Source organism: Myotis nattereri, assembly GCF_964212035.1.
Source record: "Myotis nattereri genome assembly, chromosome: 13".
NCBI classification, from domain to species: domain Eukaryota; kingdom Metazoa; phylum Chordata; class Mammalia; order Chiroptera; family Vespertilionidae; genus Myotis; species Myotis nattereri.
This window is the reverse complement of record NC_138088.1, coordinates 21,169,909-21,189,762: the sequence shown is the minus strand read 5'-3', so window position 1 is coordinate 21,189,762 and position 19,854 is coordinate 21,169,909. Positions and strand designations below refer to the sequence as shown.

Here is a 19,854-nt window from a genome sequence, read left to right as displayed (position 1 = left end):
GGATGAAAAGTGTTTATTGGCATTTGCTTGACTTCTCATATTTAAGTAGGTTTTGAGTCTTTGAATTTCAACTGGAGTGAATATGTCCATTCTGTACGCGCACTATTATTATATTGAATCATTGTCCTTAATTTTTTGGAGCCCCTTTACATGATGAATAAGAACTCTTGTCCTAACTGGTTTACTGTAACACCATCAATCTGCGGACTGAAGGGTCACAGGTTTGATTCCAGTCAAGGGCACTTACCTCGTTTGCAGGCCCAGTTGCAGTAGCTTTCCAACATTACGTCGAATAAGAATTGGTAAAGTTGGACATCCCTGTCTTGCTCCTGTTCTCAGTGAAATGGTTTTAGTTTTTGCCCCATTGACTATCGTGTTGGCTGTAGGTTTGTCATATATGTCCTTTATTATTCTGTGGTATGATCCCTCTACTAGTATTTCCACTTTGCTGAGAGTTTTTATCAAAACTGAGTGTTGGAATTTGTTGGAATGCTTTTTCTGCATCTATTGATACGATCATGTGAGTTAGTCTTTCAATTTATGTGATGTGTCACGTTTATTGATTTGCGAATATTGTACCAGCCTTGCATCCTTAGAGTAAATCCCCCTTGGTCATGTTGTATGATCTTATATATATATATATATATATATATATATATATATATATATATATATATATAGTTTTCTTGATTTCAGAGAAGGAAGAGAGGGAGAGATAGAAACATCAACGATGAGAGAGAATCATGATCGGTTGCTTCCTGCAGACCTCCTGCTGTGGATTAAGCACGTGCCCTGACCGGAATTGAACCCTGACCTCCTGGTTCAGAGGTTGACACTGAACCACTGAGACACACCAGCCAGGCATGATCTTTTTAATATATTGCTGGATCCGATTTGCTAATATTTGTTGAGGATTTTAGCATCTTGTTCATCATGGATATTGGCCTGTAAATCTCTTTCTTTGTAGTCTTTATCTGGTTTTGGAATTAGGATAATGCTGGCCTCATAAAAATGAGCTTAGAAGTGTTCCTTACTCTTGGATTTTTTGGAATAGTTTGAAGAGGATAGGTGTTAATTCTTTGGAATGTTTGGTAAAACTCCCCTGTGAAGCTGTTTGGACCAGGGCTTTGGTTTGCTGGGAGTTTCTTTTTTATTATTATTACTGCTTCAGTTTCATCAGTTGTTATGGGTCTATTCTTCCTAATTAAGTTTTGGAAGATTATACTTTTCTAGGAATTTGTTTATTTTGTCCAGGTTGGCCAGCTTGTTGGCATATAGCTTATCATAGTCTTTTCTTACAATCCTTTACATTTCTGTGGTGTCAGTTGTTATCTCACCGTTTTCATTTCTAGTTTTATTTAGTCTCTATGTCATACAAAAAGCAACCAATAATGTGTAAATAAGTGGAATAACAAATCAATGTTTCGCTCAATCTGTCAAATCAATAAATAAAAGAAAGAAATTAGATATAGTTTTTTTCTACTAAGATTGATTAGTGTTGTTTTATACAGTTGGATAATGCTTACATATTTTATGTTCTGGATATAACTATTTGCAATTCTGAATTCTGGTCAGTTTTTAATAAATGCTCCTGATTTCTCTGTGGAATCAGTTGTATCATTTTTATCCAACAAGAAATCTCCTAATTTTTTATATTCATTTTTTTTCTCTCCTTGGCATTGAATAGAACGTTCAGTGCCATGTTTAAATGTTAGTAGTATTAGAAGTTATCTTTCTCTTTGTTCCTCCCATTAGTGTTTTAAATATTTTATACATTGGCTTTTAGTATATTCATAAGGTTGTGCAATCATCATCATGTCCATTTTTTAAAAAAAAAATACTTTTTTTATTGATTTCAGAGAGGAAAGAAGAGGAAGAGAGAGAGATAGAAACAGCAATGATAAGAGACAATCATTTATTGGCTGCCTTCTGCACACCCCACACTGGGGATCAAGCCCGCATCCCGGGCATGTCCCCTGACTACGAATTGAACCGTGATCTCCTGGTGCATAGGTCAATGCTCAACCACTGAGACATGTCGGCCAGTCCGAATATGATTTCTTAATGGGTATAAGGTTTCTCTTCTGATGATGGAAATATTCTAGAATTAGATAAGAGTCAGTTTTTGACAGCATTGTGAATGTACTAAAAACCACAGTAATATATAATTTTAAATGGTAACATTGAATTTTACTTTATTAGAATTTGATCTCAGTATAAATTTTTTTTTAAATATATTTTATTGATTTTTTACAGAGAGGAAGGGAGAGAGATAGAGAGTTAGAAACATCAATGAGAGAGAAACATCGATCAGCCGCCTCCTGCACATCTCCTACTGGGGATGTGCCCGCAACCCAGGTACATGCCCTTGACCGGAATCGAACCTAGGACCCTTCAGTCCGCAGGCTGACGCTCTATCCACTGAGCCAAACCGGTTTCAGCCTCAGTATAAATTTTTAAAAGTTATTGTATCACTACCCACTCACCAGAATGACCAAATTAAAAGACAGTAAATACTAATTGTTAATGAGAATGTAGAAGAATTGGAGCTCTCATAATCATTGGCTGAAAGTGTATTGATAACCACTTTAGAAAAAGTTTTGCCCTATGTACTAAAGTTGAAGATATACAGACATATTCACACACTTTAGCACCCAGCATTTTCACTCCACACAATGCATATAATAAAACTATAAGAGTATACTTGTAATAGTCAAAAACTAGAAATAACTTAAATGGCCATCTACAGTTGAAAGATCAATATAATGAGTTACTATACAAAACCATGAATTACAAGTGTTCTTAACAAGTTGTGAACTTCCAATGGCTCATAGTGAGATATTTAAATGGATAAATCTCACAAATATAATTTTGAGTGAAAGGCAGTCAGTTACGTAGTTTGATAATAAGCAAAAGAAATCTATGATGTCAAAGCAATGGTTTGCCTTTGGCACTTGAATGATGATTCGAAGGAAATTTCTTTTCTTTTCTTTTTTTTTTTAATATATTTTATTGATTTTTTACAGAGAGGAAGGGAGAGAGATAGAGAGTTAGAAACGTCGATGAGAGAGAAACATCGATCAGCTGCCTCCTGCACATCTCTTACTGGGGATATGCCCGCAACCCAGGTATATGCCCTTGACCGGAATCGAACCTGGGACCTGTCAGTCCGCAGGCCGACGCTCTATCCACTGAGCCAAACCGGTTTCGGCCGAAGGAAATTTCTTGATTGGATTCTTGGCATATAGGTGTTCTTTCAGGAAAATTCAACATTATATACTTAGGATTTATACATTTTCTACTTCAGTGCACTTTGCATTAAAATAACAGAAGTTGCCCCATGAAATGGTACCAATTTATAATTATTTAACAGGCAAGAGAGTTTCTACTTTTTTTTTCCTTTATCTCTACACACCTCTTACTGGTATTTTATGACTTCTCTGAACATGTAAAAGTGAAAATAATATTCTCTGGGGCTTCACATTTATTTTCTCTTTAATTGTTAAGTTCCAATGGCTCTTATTCAGATATTTAAATGGATAATATGAATATTTGCTGTGTTTTGTTTTACAGGCAGATTTTAAAAACAAAGCAGTAAATGGCCCCAAGTCAGTATCCATGGACTACAGTGGATGTGGTCATGGGGAAGAAAAAAGATTGGAATTGAACCCACATCCCCCTGAAAATGTAACTGAAAATGAAGAAAGTATGACAGGTATTGAAGTGGAGAAGTGGACACAGAGCAAGAAATCACATTTAACAGATCAAGTCAAAGGAGAGTTTCAGGCAATTGTGACAGAAGGTGAACAACTGGGAAACTCTGAAGATGACACGAAAAAAGTCCTACCTGACCCTCAAAATTTGTTTGCACAAACGGTAAAAAATGGCATTAAAAATGTACACTACTTACCAACGGAAACAGATGTGTCTTTTAAAAAATTCAACATTGAAGAATTTGGCAAGGTGTCCGAAAACAATTCCTGTAAACCCCTGATAGACACTGCAAACCAGAACAATGCCATGAGCTCCATTGCTGCTAATGCAAGCAGCGATCATCTTATGGGGAGAAGCAATGTTTTAGTCTTCCAGAAGCCTGGCTCTGAGTCTTTTCCTGATCCTGCAGACTTCAACTTCATGAGTCCTACGAGTACACGTACTGAAAGTGATCAACCAAAATCTCTAGAAAATATACCAACTTCAGAACCCATACACGGATCTCCAGTTCAACAAAATCTTCTATCCCTAGTGACAGATAGGACATTAACGCAGGAGCAAGTGGATGTTATAGAAGCTTTGGCTCAGCTTTCAAAACCCCCTGCAGAAAATTCCTCACCATCAACGTCTGAGAAGGATGAAGAAAACGAGCAGATGTCAGCTAGTTTGTTTAATAACTGTAGAGCTTCAATCTATTCTGTAACAAAAGGCCTCAAAGAACCGTGTTTGCAGGGGGAGCCTCAAAGCCTTCACCACTGCCCATCTGTAGAAAAGCAAAGTTCGTGCCACACGGTGGTGTTCAATGGCCAGAGTCACATTTCCATGTCACATAACAGTGCAGCTACTGACCAAGCATCCCCGAAGCCACAGGAATATTCAAAAGCAAAAAATTCCACAACTCTTTTTACACCAAATTCTAGTTCATCTGAAATTGACACCAATAAAAATGCTGCTCATAATAGCAGTATTCTTGACAGTTGTTTAGAAAATTTGCATGAGTTGCCATCAACAAGTGGTGAATTGGGGTCCTGCAACCAGTTCCTGGACAGCAGCAAAAAGTTAGACTCAAAGGATGAGCCATCATCATGTCAAGATACAGTTCATAGTCAAATAGAGGAAGATGTTGCTAACCAGTTAACACAACTTGCATCAGTAATTGAATTCAGTTATACAAAACCAGAGGAAACAAATGTTGAAAGTACATCAACAAACCTTGTGTATAATGTGCAAAAACACAGTCAGGAGAAGAACACAATAAAACCGAAACCACGTTCCAGTTTAAAAAATAACCATGGCTCATCAACAAAGCAAAAGAACAAAACCCGGAAAAAGACAAAATCTGCTCCATCCAGAGAACGGCGGAAAAAGAAGCCTGCAGTCACAAGTTGTCAAGAAAATGATCAGAAAAAGCAGGAAAAGTTGTCATATGAGTATAATAAGTTACATGACATTTGGATAGCGTCTAAATTTCAAAGATTTGGTCAAATTGGTCCACGTGATTTTCCTATTCACTTGGGAAAAATTCCTCCTGTAACCCACGTACGGACAACACTTACTCAAGCAAGTTTAGCATTAAAACACAAAAAATTATTTCCTCCACTGGCTCAGATAAAATTTGAGCGAAATTCTGGATTCGCACAGGAAGAAATGATGAATGTTGATCCGCTGCATCCTCACTCCATATTCCATTTACAAACAGAATCCAATGGGCAGGCGTTTACAGAAGAAGTTTCTAATTCTCAGGTACAGCCCATCATGCATGTCAGTCAGGAAGCTCACCCTGTACTCCAGTCCTCCTCTCCCACCAATCAGTGTGCTCATGTGATGGCTGACCATGACCAAACACAGTTCCAGCAGGATGTGGAAGACCAACTCATGCATCAGACGCTGCCAGCATTGCCTAGTGTCTCTCATGAGACCCCATCATCGGACCCAGGACAAGTGCTCACAAATGTAAATGTAGAACGTTCAGGTGGAATCACAGTCGTTTCTACCACAAATGAAGACGTGTTTTTATCTAGTGTTGGAGCATCCGAAGTTTCCCCAATAGAAAACGCACATAATTTTCATAATTATGCCATGAACTTTTTAACGAATTCCACAAGAAACCTGGTGTCCACAACGAAAGATTCTGAATTGCCAATCTGCAACTGCCTTGGTAAGTGCATGTGTATGGTGTGTGTGTTTCTCCTTTTACCTGCATTAATTGCCTCCAGTCATGGCCAAATCAAGTTTTGTTTGTTGTATTTTATATGTGGCATTTTGGCCCTATTCATATTCTAGCGAAGGTGGACTACATAATTCTATACTACACATTTTTCTGCCAGACCTTTAATGATGCTGCTCAGGTGAATTCGAAATTCAACTCATAATTAGGAAACTTTCTCAAGTGGACAATTAGCTGATTTCATTCCAGGCTAAATGTCTCAAATTTTTTATTCTGAATATTATAAGAATGAATTTTTTTTATACTGTATTACAGTTTGTTCCTATATTTAAAAAAATGCCTGGCCAGCATGGCTCAGTGGTTGAGCACAAAAGGATTTCCAAGCTATAAGCTTTTGCTTAAAATATTTTTTTTATTGTGAGATATAATATGCATACAGAGAATATAAAATATATGTACAAACTAACAAATGACCATAAAAATTTTCTGTAATTGCTACCTCCAGTCAAGAACTATAACTGAGATATTTCTTTTTTAGTGCCTAGTGCTTTTATGCTCTGTTATATAATTCATAATACTGACTAGTTGAAGAATTTGCAAACCTATTGGAGTTTTAAAATATTGAATTGTTTGCCCTGGCCATTGTGGCTCAGTTGGTTTGATGTCCTCTGGTGCGCCCAAAGGTTGCTGGTTTGATTACCAGTGAAGGTACTTGCCCAGGATATGGCCTTGATCACCAGTAGGGGGTGTGTAGGAGACAGTCAATCAATGTCTTGCTATCACATAGATGTTTCTCTTTCTCTCTAAAAATCAATTTTAAAATCTTTAAAAAATATTACAGTAGCCCTAACCGTTTTGGCTCAGTGGATGGAGCATTGGCCTGCAGACTCAAGGGTCCCGGGTTTAATTCTGGTCAAGGGCATGTACCTTGGTTGCAGGCACATCCCCAGTGGGGGGTGTGCAGGAGACAGCTGATCAATGCTTCTCTCTCACTGATGTTTCTAACTCTATCCCTCTCCCTTCCTCTCTGTAAAAAATCAATAAAATATATATTTTTTTAAAAAAATTACAGTACTAAAGGACTAAGCTAGAATTCAGAGACAGGCAATCCAAACCCTAGTCTATGTTTGTAATATTCACCATCTGTTGCTTAAAAATCTGAAGTCAAATGGTATAAGTGATTTTCTAAATATCATGACAAATGGAAAAAAGATCTGTAAAATTTATATACCTGAGATAGTCTAATGATACCATTTGCATTAGCTTCAATAGGATGATTGTCTAGTTTCAAGACTCTTTCCTTACACATAGTAACTAGTCACAGTGTAGGAGTTCAGACAGCGAGGCATCAAAGTTTATTGAGTATCTGCAATGATCACGGAACTGTGTTTTCCTATAATAATTCCATGTGAGGTTATTGTGCTCATTCTATAGAAATAGGAACTTAAAAGAAGAGAAACAAAAAGAAGACTCGCTCAGAAATCATCCCAAGTGGGACCATCACATTTAAGGGTAAAGGGCTCCCCTGGAGGTATTAGGTTCTAGCAAAATAAGGGCAGTAGCCTCTATCGAGGTCAGGGTTCCTCAAACTTATTGCTATTGGGGTTTTCCACCATATAAACATCTCCTAACTTATTTAACCTATCACTTACTTACAGATGTTAAGGTTTTCTCTCTATCTCTCCATATTACAAATAATTGTAACTAGGAACATTCTTGTGTACATTTGCATTATAAATACATAATTGTGCAATTGTAGACTAGAACAGATCCTTAGTGGTGAAATTGTTGGGCTCAAATTGTTGGATTCTGAAACTATGCTTTTAGAGGGAACAATTCTTTATTGTAGGGAGACATGCATTGTCACGGTTTAGTGGCATTGCTGGCCTACACATACACACCCCTGCCCAGTTGTCACAGCCAAAAACATTGTCAAATGTTCCACCAAGGAAAATTCACCCTTCATTAAGAACCAGTATTCTAGATAACTAGTAATAAATTGAAATCTATTCAATAGATCTTGCTGCAGAAGCCACAGAACTTAATCTCAAATTGTATTTGGTGCCCAATCAAAATAGTTCAATGATGACATTGTGGTGTAGGTGGGTATACCCTGGCCAATAATATTTAATTCCACAATGACTCTAATTATTCATGATTCAAGAGACCAACTTAGAAACACTGTTTTCTAATAAATCTGTAATTCACAAAAATTCAAATGGTACAGAACTGTGATGCAAACATCTTCTAAAAATAAAACCTGTTACTTTTTCTACATGAATTAACATTATACTGATTTTAAATTGGTTTCAAATTTTGAAAAATTTAAGACTTTTAAAACACTGTATTTTTGCAATTTGCTTCTCTACCTTAAGAATTTAGTACACCTGAAACTAATACAAAATAATAGAATGTATACTGTAATTGAAAAAAATAAAAATGTTCTTTTATAATTTTTTAGATTTTTTCAGTGATTGTAAATATTATCATATTGTTTTTAATAGCTTTATTGTTTTCCACCATATAAACATCTCCTAACTTATTTAACCTATCACTTACTTACAGATGTTAAGGTTTTCTCCCTCTCTCTCGATATTACAAATAATTGTAACTAGGAACATTCTTGTGTACATTTGCATTATAAATACATAATTGTGCAATTGTAGACTAGAACAGATCCTTAGTGGTGAAATTGTTGGGCTCAAATTGTTGGATTCTGAAACTATGCTTTTAAATATATTGTTCTTGGATAAATTTGAATTTTATACCTCAATTATTAATAGATTTCTTAAAAGCAAGAAATTAAGAGAATAAATATGACCCACTTCTTAAAATATATTCCCCCTCCTTCCCCCCTCTGATTCTCAGGGGAAGAATGAATTAGGAACATAAAGTTAAATTTAGGGCTCATTGCCCTACACTTTAATGGCTAAAGCTTACCAAAACCTTGTCAAGATTCATTGTTCTGAATTGGAAAAAAAAACACACCCCAAAAGTATAAAAATAGCACTTCCTTGCCCCTACGCAGTTCTGTAAAACTTTGGGTCTAATAATCTTATTCCTTCCACAGATCGAGTTATACAAAAAGAAAAAGGCCCATATTATACGCACCTTGGGGCAGGACCAAATGTTGCCGCTGTCAGGGAAATCATGGAGACTAGGTGAGGAAATACGCTTCCCTGTTAAAATATTATTGTGGACCAGACTCGATGCAGAGAAATTACCCCTGGGAACAAACATGAGATGAATGGAACACCTTCAGGAGTATGAGATGGATGTTTCTTAGGGCCCAGGAAGAAAATCGCTTGCTGGTGTCCCTGCTCAGTCACTCATCACAGGAGGCACTGGGCACCCAACAACACACTTTAAAGCAAGGCTGTCTTCGTTAAATTCAGAAATATTCACTTTTTATATTATTGTATCATAATAGTAGAAATAGTTCAAATTACCTCTATCAACACCATTCACATTCTTTTTGTCTATCTGGGAGCCAGGCCATTTTTAAAGAGTGATCTTTAAGGATAAGTAAATAACTGGATATAGCAAAATATCTGCCACACAAAATTAAGTTTTTAACAATAGTAAATAATGACAAGTGTTTGATTTTTGTACTTCTGTAAAGCCATACCTTATGCATATTAAGATGTTAAAAGTATATATTGCAATTATTTTCTTTTCACTGTGTTTTATACTCAGGTATGGGCAAAAAGGAAGTGCAGTAAGAATAGAAAAAGTAATATATACCGGAAAAGAAGCGAAAAGCTCTCATGGATGTCCTGTCGCTAAGTGGGTAAGTATTTTGTATTTATACATTTTTCAAAATGGGATTTTTCCACGTATAAAAATTTGTTTTCATTGATTTTAGAGAGAGAAGGGAGAGGAATAGGGAGATAGAAACATTGATGAGAGACAAACATCAATTGGTAACCTCCTGCCATAGAGTTTACATATTTCTGGTTTTCCAATTTATTTCTCTTGTATATCTGAGATGTACAATCATGTAATTTATCCTCCTTTCCAAATTGTATCCTTTTAACTTCTTTCATTTAATATACTTAGTCTACCAGACTAACTCCAATTTTATATTCCTTATTTTGTTCTCATTAGTGAGAACTTTGCAGGGGATTCTCATGATGAACGAACATTCAGGAAAGGCTTCTCCGGGAGGGGAACATCTAAACTGAGGTCTGAGTGACAGAAAGGAGACCTGAATATGCAAAGAATACCCCCAAGAATGTAGGAAAGAGCATGTATAAGCAAAGAACATGTGTACAGGTCAAGGAAGAGAGTACATTCCTCATTCATCTTAGAGGGCCAGTGAAGTTGAGGAGGTAACGAACAGAAGCCGGTGAGGGTATGAAGGTAGATAGAAACCAGAGCATGAATGGTTTCATAGGTCATGGTGAGGAATTAGAGTTTTAGTTTACACACAAGGGGAAGCCTGTGATGTATTTTAATTAGGGGTGTGTTATCGGACTGATTTATGCTTTTAAAAAGGGCTTTCTGAGAAGATAATTGATAAAGTCTGTATTCGTTACCTGTTGCTACGTGGTGGCTGTGTGCTAATGGCCTCATTTCCTTAAAAGACACCTTAAAGTGCTTTCTCCCGTTAGAGCATCTTGGTTTCCCCCAGAGTGAGTCAATCAAAGGAAAACACAGAGGAAGCCACAATGTCTCTTGTGACATTAGCCTTGGAAGTTGCTACACAATAAGCCCTATTCAATGCAGGAGGAACTATGCAAGGGCATAAATACCAAGTGGTGGTGATCATTGGGGACATCTTGGAGACTTGACTAATATGTTATCTTCACTAATCACCAACATGTAAGAATACTAAATTGGCTCAGCCGGTGCTGCCCAGTGGTTGAGCATCAACCCATGAGATGAACCAAGAGGTCATGGTTCAGTTCATGGTCAGACAGACTTGATCCCTGGCAGGAGGCAGCTGATCAATCAATGCCTAGGTTATGGGCTCATTCCCCAGTGTAGGAGGCAACAATGTTTCTATCTCTCCCTCTTCCTTCCTTTCTGAAATCAACAAAAATATGTTTTGTTTTGTTTTTAAAAAGAATACTACATTGCTTAGGAAAATATATCTCTCCTAGCCCTATCTGATATATCCCATACCTACTACATCTATCCTCTTTAGCCCTGTCTTCTCTCAAGGAGAAATCCTTGATTTTCTGAATCTTTATTTACAAAATAATTCACATAATACCTTGCACATTTGCTGAATTAAACGGCAGGGTTTTATTCTCAATATTTGGCACTGATAATTTAAATATTCATTATCTATATATGTTCATTATTTCTGAGTGATTTACTTATTTGTCTATTAAGTAGCAAAGGGTAAAAATATCCTCAGGACATCAGCTAGCTTTCGTTGGAGTGAGTGATCCAAAAAAACAATGTAGCTGGGTTGTTTTGAGATTTTTAAAACATATATATTTTTATTAACTTCAGAGAGGAAGGAAGAAGGAGAGAGAGATATAAACATCAATAATGAGAGAGGATCATTGATTGACTGCCTCCTGCATGCTCCCCACTGGGGATCAAGCTTGCAACCCGGGCATGTGTCCATGACTGGAATCGAACCTGGAACCCTTTAGTCCACAGGTTGATGCTCTATACATTGAGCCAAAGCAGCTAGGGCAGTGTTGGGATTTTAAATGATCCTTCCTGCTTTTGAAAATTTATGTAATGCAATAAGGATACTTACATTGATAGAATTTTGGTTTATAATTTTTTTTTTTTTTAATTAAAACAAGTATGAAGCCTGCAGCCTAAAGATTTTGATAACAACTTTCTGTTAAAGTCCTCTTTTGATATAATTCTTCTTCAAGGGTTCTTAGGTACAAAGAAGAGTATTTAGCATTTTCCATGCAGCAGCTGCAGCAAAATTAATTTCTTATTTTCCCTTTGCATTATTCAGATTACATGGAATATTTTGATATATAGTAATATTTTGATATATAGTAATAAATATCTGGCCCTTTTCACAAAGAGAATCCAAGGATAAGGAATAAAATAAAAAATTTGATATCTACTAATGACAATTCAAAAGTTTAATTTTGATAACAAAACCAAGCGTTAATTCTACATATCTGATAATTAATGAAGTAGGTTTCAAATGAAGATGGATGTTAGAAAAATCATAATGTTAATCAAACTTCTTGCAAACTTTCCAACTTATCTTATTTAAAATACTTATTTTGCTAATTTACCCAATAAATGTTCTCTTATAAAAAAATAAATAAATATTCGTATTGTTCATTGTTAGTACCTGGAGCAATGCCACGCACAGAGTCAACACTTACTAAGTTTTTGTTTAGTGAATGAATGTGGAACTTAAGAATATTTTAGAATACTGAATTTTTAAAAAATTGTTATCTTGAAATAGTATTGCTGTGGTATTCATTATTAGTTTTTTTTTTCTGAGGCATGGAAAAGTTTTGAGTATTCGAACTAATAGTCTGCTATAGTTGTTTACCCCACACTTTTGAACTACTGATAGAAATTAAATGAAAAATTGAGTGAAAGGATTAGGTTTCTGAATAATTAAGTCCTACATATGGATGCTCTATACAGGATTTTTTTTAAAGGGGGTTTTATAAATAAAATGGAGATAAATCATTTAAAGTAAGGAATCTAGTAAATGTTCAACTAATGGATTTCATTGCCCCAAATACAGTTTCACCTTGCATAGTATGCATTTGTCATGTATTTACCATTAAACTAACTTAAACATTAATGTGATTTTATGTAAAATCGTGCATGTCTCTGTGCAGACTTATATTTGTTAATAATTGGTTGGATTCATATACATATATATATTTTTAAACTGCACATGCTTTTATTTGTTTATTTTTTTAGACATATTTTTTATTGATTTCAGAGAGGAAGGGAAAGGGAGAGATAGGAACATTGATCCTGAGAGAGAATCATTGACTCACTGCCTCAATCCTGGGGATTGAGTCCACAACCTGGGCATGTGCCCTTGACCAGAACTGAACCTGGGACCCTTCAGTCTGCAAGCCAATGCTCTATCCGCTGAGCCAAACCCAGTAGGGCTTCTTTTATATTTTTATTGTGCTACACTTGCCTCCTTGTCTTGAAAGAGTGGGTAATTGCTTCTCTTTTTAGGGGTTATAGGCAGAAAGTCTATCAGCAAATTCTGACTGGGCAGCAAAACTTTCTGAGCCACTCTCACATTATCCCTAATACTGTTTTCTTCCTTCCTTGGAATGTTTCTTTTCCAGGTGGTCATTAACACTCACCCAAAATTGTTAGCCTTTGGCAGACGTTTCCCACTCTTCTTCTCTACTGTCACTTTGCATTTGGTCAGGGACTAGTTATATCTTCCCTTAGATTTGGGTGATACAGTCTTTTGGATATACTATGCTCTATTATCTCCTTACACCAGTGATGGCGGCGAACCTATGACACGTGTGTCAGAGGTGACACGTGAACTCATTTTTTTTGGTTGATTTTTGTTTGTTAAATGGCATTTAAATATATAAAATAAATATCAAACATATAAGTCTTTGTCTTACTATGGTTGCAAATATCAAAAAATTTCTATGTGTGACACGGCACCAGAGTTAAGTTAGGGTTTTTCAAAATGCTGACACGCCGAGCTCAAAAGGTTCGCCATCACTGCTTAACACTAATTCGCCCCTCCCCAGTTGAGCTTTGCAGTGATGGCAGGACCAGGGAGGAGAATTCAAACCCGCTGTCCAGATAGCGCCTATGGCAGAGCAATTCACACTAATATTTCCCCCCCTAGATTTGTACAATAACATAAACTTTCTTTTTTTTTTCCTTTGTTCTAAAGCTGTGCCTAATCCCTGACTTGATTGTCTTTGTCCTGTACCATGGTGCTGCTTGTATCTGTGCCCAAATTTGGCACCTCTTTCTATATTAACATGTCCATGTAATAAAGGTCGCTGGGGTTCTGGTTTACTTGTGAGAAAACCATTTTATGCTTCAGCGATGAAAATTAGGGAAAAGCTAGTAAGCTGATGTTGTCAGTGATGTTAAACTGACTTTTTTCACTTTGTTTTTGTTATAAAACACTTTTCTTTACTTAAACCTATTGTCTGGTAACATACTAGTAGAACTACTTTTATGTTAGCTTAGTGGCATAGAGTTCATTTTTAAGGGAACTTTTTATTCAACTATCTATATATATGAAAGCCTAAGTGACTGTTACAACCGAACAGCCAGAATGACCAGTCGACCAGTCGCTATGATGTGCACTGACCACCAGAGGGCAGATGTTCAACACAGGAGCTGCTCCCTGGTGGTCAGTCCACTCCCACAGCCAACCTCCGTGGTCCCTCTTCCCTGCTAGCCAGCCCCCTTGATAGGCCCCGATTGCTGGCCAGTCCGATGGACCCCATCGTGCACAAATTCATGGACCAGGCCTCTAGTAATGTCCATAAAGAAAACTAAAAAAGACATAAATGTTCAGTTGTACAAAGAGAGCACACCAATGTAATCTCCACCCAGATCAAGAAATAAATCATTACCCCCAAAGGATGAAGTTCATTTTATTATAATATATATAGGTAGCTTTAAATTACCTTAATGGGTGGGGTGTTTTTGTTTTGTTGATCACCATCATTTTGTGTTGAAAATTTAAGTCTACTTTGTCTTTGACATGATTATTGATAAACTCAACAGTGATCTCCGGCAATCCCACACTTGATTTCAGAGTTGCTCCTAGCTATGATGTTTTATAAATACATTTTTATTGATTTCATATATAGAGAGAGACGGAAAGATCAATGATGAGAGAGAATCATTCATCGGGTGTTCCCTACTCACCCCACACTGGTGATCAAGCCCATGACCCTGGTATGTGCCCCTACCGAGAATTGAACCACAAGCTCCTGTTCATAGGTCGTCGCTCAACCACTGAGCCAAACTGGCAAGAAGGGCACATCTTCCTAATCTTGACAGTGCTTTGGATATGGGTACTAATTGGTTTTTCTACATTTACATACTTATTAATTCACATTAATTTACTTAGGATATTACCTGAAAATAAGTATGCATTGACTATTCATTGTTCCACAGATTTACTTTAACTGAGAAGATATTTTTTCCAATACAAGATATGCCCCCATTCTTCATCCTCAGGTTATGCAAAGACTTATTCTTTGCTCTTCTTGTATCATTTCTGACAGAGTCCTGTCCTTCACATCATAGAAGTTGGTACTTTCCATCCAGATACCTACCTGTAGCTTGTCTCTTGCACTATGTATGTCCCCACTGACCCAGTCACCCTGTCCTGGAGCTTGTTTTCCAATACCGAGGACCATGAACACCAAAGTCCCAAAACTTTGGCCAGCACCAAAACAATATTTTTAAACTTATTATTTTATAGTAATTTTAGTCTTACTCAAAAGTTGCTTGAATAGTACAGAGATTTTCTGATATGCTTTATCTTTCTCTTTTCTTCCTTCTCTCTCCTTTGCTCTTCCTCCTATTTTTCCTGAATACCCTAATAGCAATTTGTAAACATAATGCCTTTTACCATAAATACATTGGTGTGTTTTCAAAACAAGGACATTTCTTAACCACAATAAATTGTCTTTCATAGCTACTATTATTAAAATCTTAAATAAAATTAGAACAATTATTAATCCTAATACAAGATTAATATGTAATCTTTAGGTTTTATATCCAATAACATCCTTTATGGGAAAAGAAAACATTTTTTGTCCTGATTCAGAATCCTGTCCAGGATCACTTGTTTACATTTATTTGTTGTCTGTCACATTAAAAAAATATACATTTTATTAATTTCATTGAGGAAGGGCGGGAGAGAGAGAGAGAGAGAGAGAGAGAGAGAGAGAGAGAGAGAGAGAAACATCAATGATGAAAGAGAATCATTAATTGGCTGCTTCCTACATGCCCTGCACTGGGGATCAAGCCTCAAACTCATGCCAACACTGATGGGTTCATTGGACCTCAGGACCTGATTCCTTCCCTATAGAAAAATTATTACTGATGAATTTTTTAAAATATATTTTATTGATTTTTTACAGAGAGGAAGGGAGAGAGATAGAGAGTTAGAAACATCGATGAGAGAGAAACATCGATTAGCTGCCTCCTGCACATCTCCTACTGGGGATGTGCCCACAACCCAGGTACATGTCCTTGACCGGAATCGAACCTGGGACCTTTCAGTCCACAAGCTGACGCTCTATCCACTAAGCCAAACCGGTTGCGGCTACTGATGAATTTTACAAGTTCTCTTCTGCATAGAATAAAAAACTTTTATACAGATTTACTGCTTTTGCAAATGGGTGCTCAAACTAGGCTCTTCTGAAACTGTTTTTTAACTATGAGCAACTTTTCAAACTTGAGAGCATCAGGTCTTCATTTATCTCCAAATCTGACTGCAGTAATATATGCCCCTCTGATATTTGCTTTTGCTGTTTATATCTTTAGAAATTAATAGGAAGGAGATAAGATTAGACGTCACAATAATTTTGACCCAGAACTCTCTTATTCAAATAACACGAGGCTGTGTGCACGAGATTCCTACACTGGGTGGGGGTTGGGGAGGTTGTTCCCAGCAGTCGAGGAACCCTCAGGGTATGTCCAGCTGACAGCTTAGGACGTCCAGCGGGGAACAGCCCTAAGCAGGTAGTCGGACATCCTTATCCCTGCTGCAGAGGCGGGGTTCCCACCACTTGCAGCTGTGCTCACTAGTCATGAGCCCTGCTTCTGGGCTTCTGGCTGAGCTGTGCTCCCCCTGTGGTAGCCCACTGACCATCAGGGGGCAACTCCTGCATTGAGCGTCTGCCCCCTGGTGGTCAGTGTGTGTCATGGTGACCAGTCGTTTTGCTGTTCGGTGAATTTGCACATTACCCTTTTATTATATAAGATTTTATTTTTAAAATCTATTTTATTGATTTTTTTACAGAGAGGAAGGGAGGGGGGGATAGAGTTAGAAACATAAATGAGCCGAACCGGTTTGGCTCAGTGGATAGAGCGTCGGCCTGCGGACTCAGGGGTCCCGGGTTCGATTCCGGTCAAGGGCATGTACCTTGGTTGCGGGCACATCCCCACTGGGGGGCGTGCAGGAGGCAGCTGATCGATCTCTCTCATCGATGTTTCTGGCTCTCTATCCCTCTCCCTTGTTCTCTGTAAAAAAATCAATAAAATAAAATTAAAAAGAAACATAGATGAGAGAGAAACATTGATCAGCTGTCTTCAAGGTACATGCCCTTGACCGGAATCAAACCTGGGACCCTTCAGTCCGCAGGCCGGCGCTCTATCCACTGAGCCAAACCGGTTAGTGCTATCATGTAAGATTTTAAAGATCAAGTGAAAAATCCCAGATGCAGGTTTTAAACATGGATCAGAATGTGGAAATATTAAGAGCGATAGCAATAGAATGGAATTTTAGTTTTATTTATTTTTTATTTTTTTTACAATATATTTTAGGATTTTTAAATAGATTGTAATCAGAAAGTGAAGTCATTACTTTTACATGTATTCACATTGTTTTGAAGATCTCCAGACCTTTTTCTCTTGCAAACATGAAACTCTATACCTATTGAATAACTCCTCGTTTCCCATTACCCCTGCTCCTGATAATTACCATTACAATTTTCATTTCTATTTCCTTGACTACTTTAGATAAATCATATAGGTGGAATCATATAGTATTTATCTTTTTGCAACTGACCTATTTCTCTGATTCTGAGTATCATTTCCTAAAGTTTCATCCACTTTTTGCATTTGAAATGATTTCCTTTTTAAGTATGAATAATATCCCATTTTGTGTATATACAAATTTTGTTTTTGTTTATCCATTCATTTATTAATGGACATTTGGGCTTCTTCCACTGTGAATATGGATATGGAATCATCTGTTCAAGACCCTGCTATATTAATTCTTTTGTATATATACCCAGCACTCTATTCGTGGGTTGTTCTTTTAGCAACTTCCACAATTTCTATAGTGGTTTGCTCCATTTTATAAACCCACCAACATATGTAGTGCTTTTAAAACACTTTTACTTTGCTAATAATCTGAACAATATTTTCTTAAGCTCATCATCTGTTTGGATATTCTATTCTGTTCTGCCTATTTAATGGTGTTTCTATTACTCATTTGCAGAAGTTCTTTATTTTGGATAAGAATATTTTATCAAGCCGAAACCGGTTTGGCTCAGTGGATAGAGCGTCGGCCTACGGACTGAGAGGTCCCAGGTTCGATTCCGGTCAAGGGCATGTACCTGGGTTGCGGGCATATCCCCAGTAAGAGAAGTGCAGGAGGCAGCTGATCGATGATTCTTTCTCATCGATGTTTCTAACTATCTCTCTCCCTTCCTCTCTGTAAAAAATCAATAAAATATATAAAAAAAGAGAATATTTTATCAATTATATATATAACATAAATATTTCTCTCACTGTATTGCTTGCTTGCCTTATCTTTTGCCTGTTAATGTTCTCAATGAAGATATGTTTTTAATTTAAAAATAATCTAGCTTAACTTTTTCCTTTATAACAATTAAATTTGGTGTTTTATTTTTAATGTTTTACCTGCTCCCAGGTCATGAAGATATTTTCTTTTAAAAACTTCTTGCTTTGTCTTTCATTTTTTAGATCTACAATATAACTCAAGTTACATATGTGAAGTAAGGGTCAAGATTCATTTTCTTCTATATGGATATCTACACAGTACTGTTCATTGAAAAGACTTTTTGCATTGTCCCATTTGTCCTAAGTCAGGTGATCATTTTTATACTGATCTCCTGAACTCACTATTCTATTCCATTAATCTCTTTATCTGCCATTGTACTAATTTGAAACTAATTCACTTACCATAGTTTTGCAATAATTGATCTCGATTCCTCTGCCGTTTCTTGGCTCTTATTGTTCCTTTGCATTTTTATAGAAACAAGTTTGTCAATTTTCACCCAAACCAAAACCAGCTGATAGCATTTTGATTGGGATTGCATCAAATCAAAAAATCAATTTGGGAAAATTGACATTAATAGTGACTCATCCATCAACATGGTATCTCTATTTATTTATGTCATCTTTAATGTATTTACCGTTGTCAGAGCTCTTTTGCTCAGTTTTGACTGCTCTGAAAAAACACGAGGCTGGATAGATTGTACAGAACAGAAATTTATTTATCCTAGTGATGGGCTTTGGAAGTCTGAGATTAGGGAGCCTGCATGGTCGGTTGAGGACTCTCTTCTCTTTGTGTCTTCACATGATTGAAGGAGCTCAGAGCTCCATGGGGTCTCTCTATACACCGATCCCATTCATGCAGGCTTTCTGTCTATGACCTAATCGCCTTCCACAGGCCCCTCCTCCTAGTACAATCACATTGATATTTAGGGTTTAATCTGTGAATTTTGTATAGACCCGACTATCCATGTCACAGTAAGACTTAAGCGATTTATTGAACCCACATCTGAATTTTGAGACTCATGCTTTATTTTCTGTGGCTCATTGAAGGAAATTTGTAAAAAAAAATCTGATAAAGCCAAATGCCATGAATAAATAACATTTTAGCATTTTCCATACGAAGAATGGATCAATAGAACTTTGTTGTAGTCTTGACAACTTGAAAGTTATCTGGTAGCATTTTGTTTGACACCGTATATATAATTTTGTATTTTTTGAAACAAATATATTCTTATTTGGCTATACAGGACATATAAACATAAAAAACATTTTAATATAAATAATAGGGTTTAGGGCAGGGGTGGGCAAACTTTTTGACTCGAGGGCCACAATGTGTTCTTAAACTGGACCGGAGGGCCGGAACAAAAGCATGGATGGAGTGTTTGTGTGAACTAATATAAATTCAAAGTAAACATTACATAAAAGGGCACGTTTTTTTTTTTGTTTTTTTTTTTTTATTTTTAGTTTTATTCATTTCAAACGGGCCGGATCCAGCCCGCGGGCCGTAGTTTGTCCACGGCTAGTTTAGG

At 36.7% G+C, this 19,854-nt stretch overlaps 1 protein-coding gene across 2 annotated transcripts in view; it reads left to right on the top strand.

Moving 5' to 3' along the window:
• TET1 (tet methylcytosine dioxygenase 1) overlaps positions 1–19,854 on the top strand; it is a gene marked incomplete at both ends in the record, with an annotated part of 95,751 nt that overhangs the window by 56,623 nt on the left and 19,274 nt on the right. For both annotated transcript variants that reach the window (XM_081104403.1, XM_081104402.1), the window contains 3 exons: positions 3,574–5,872; positions 8,952–9,042; positions 9,578–9,671. In XM_081104403.1, coding sequence (XP_080960529.1) covers positions 3,574–5,872; positions 8,952–9,042; positions 9,578–9,671 — 2,484 coding nt within the window. The remainder of the gene's footprint in view (positions 1–3,573; positions 5,873–8,951; positions 9,043–9,577; positions 9,672–19,854) is intronic.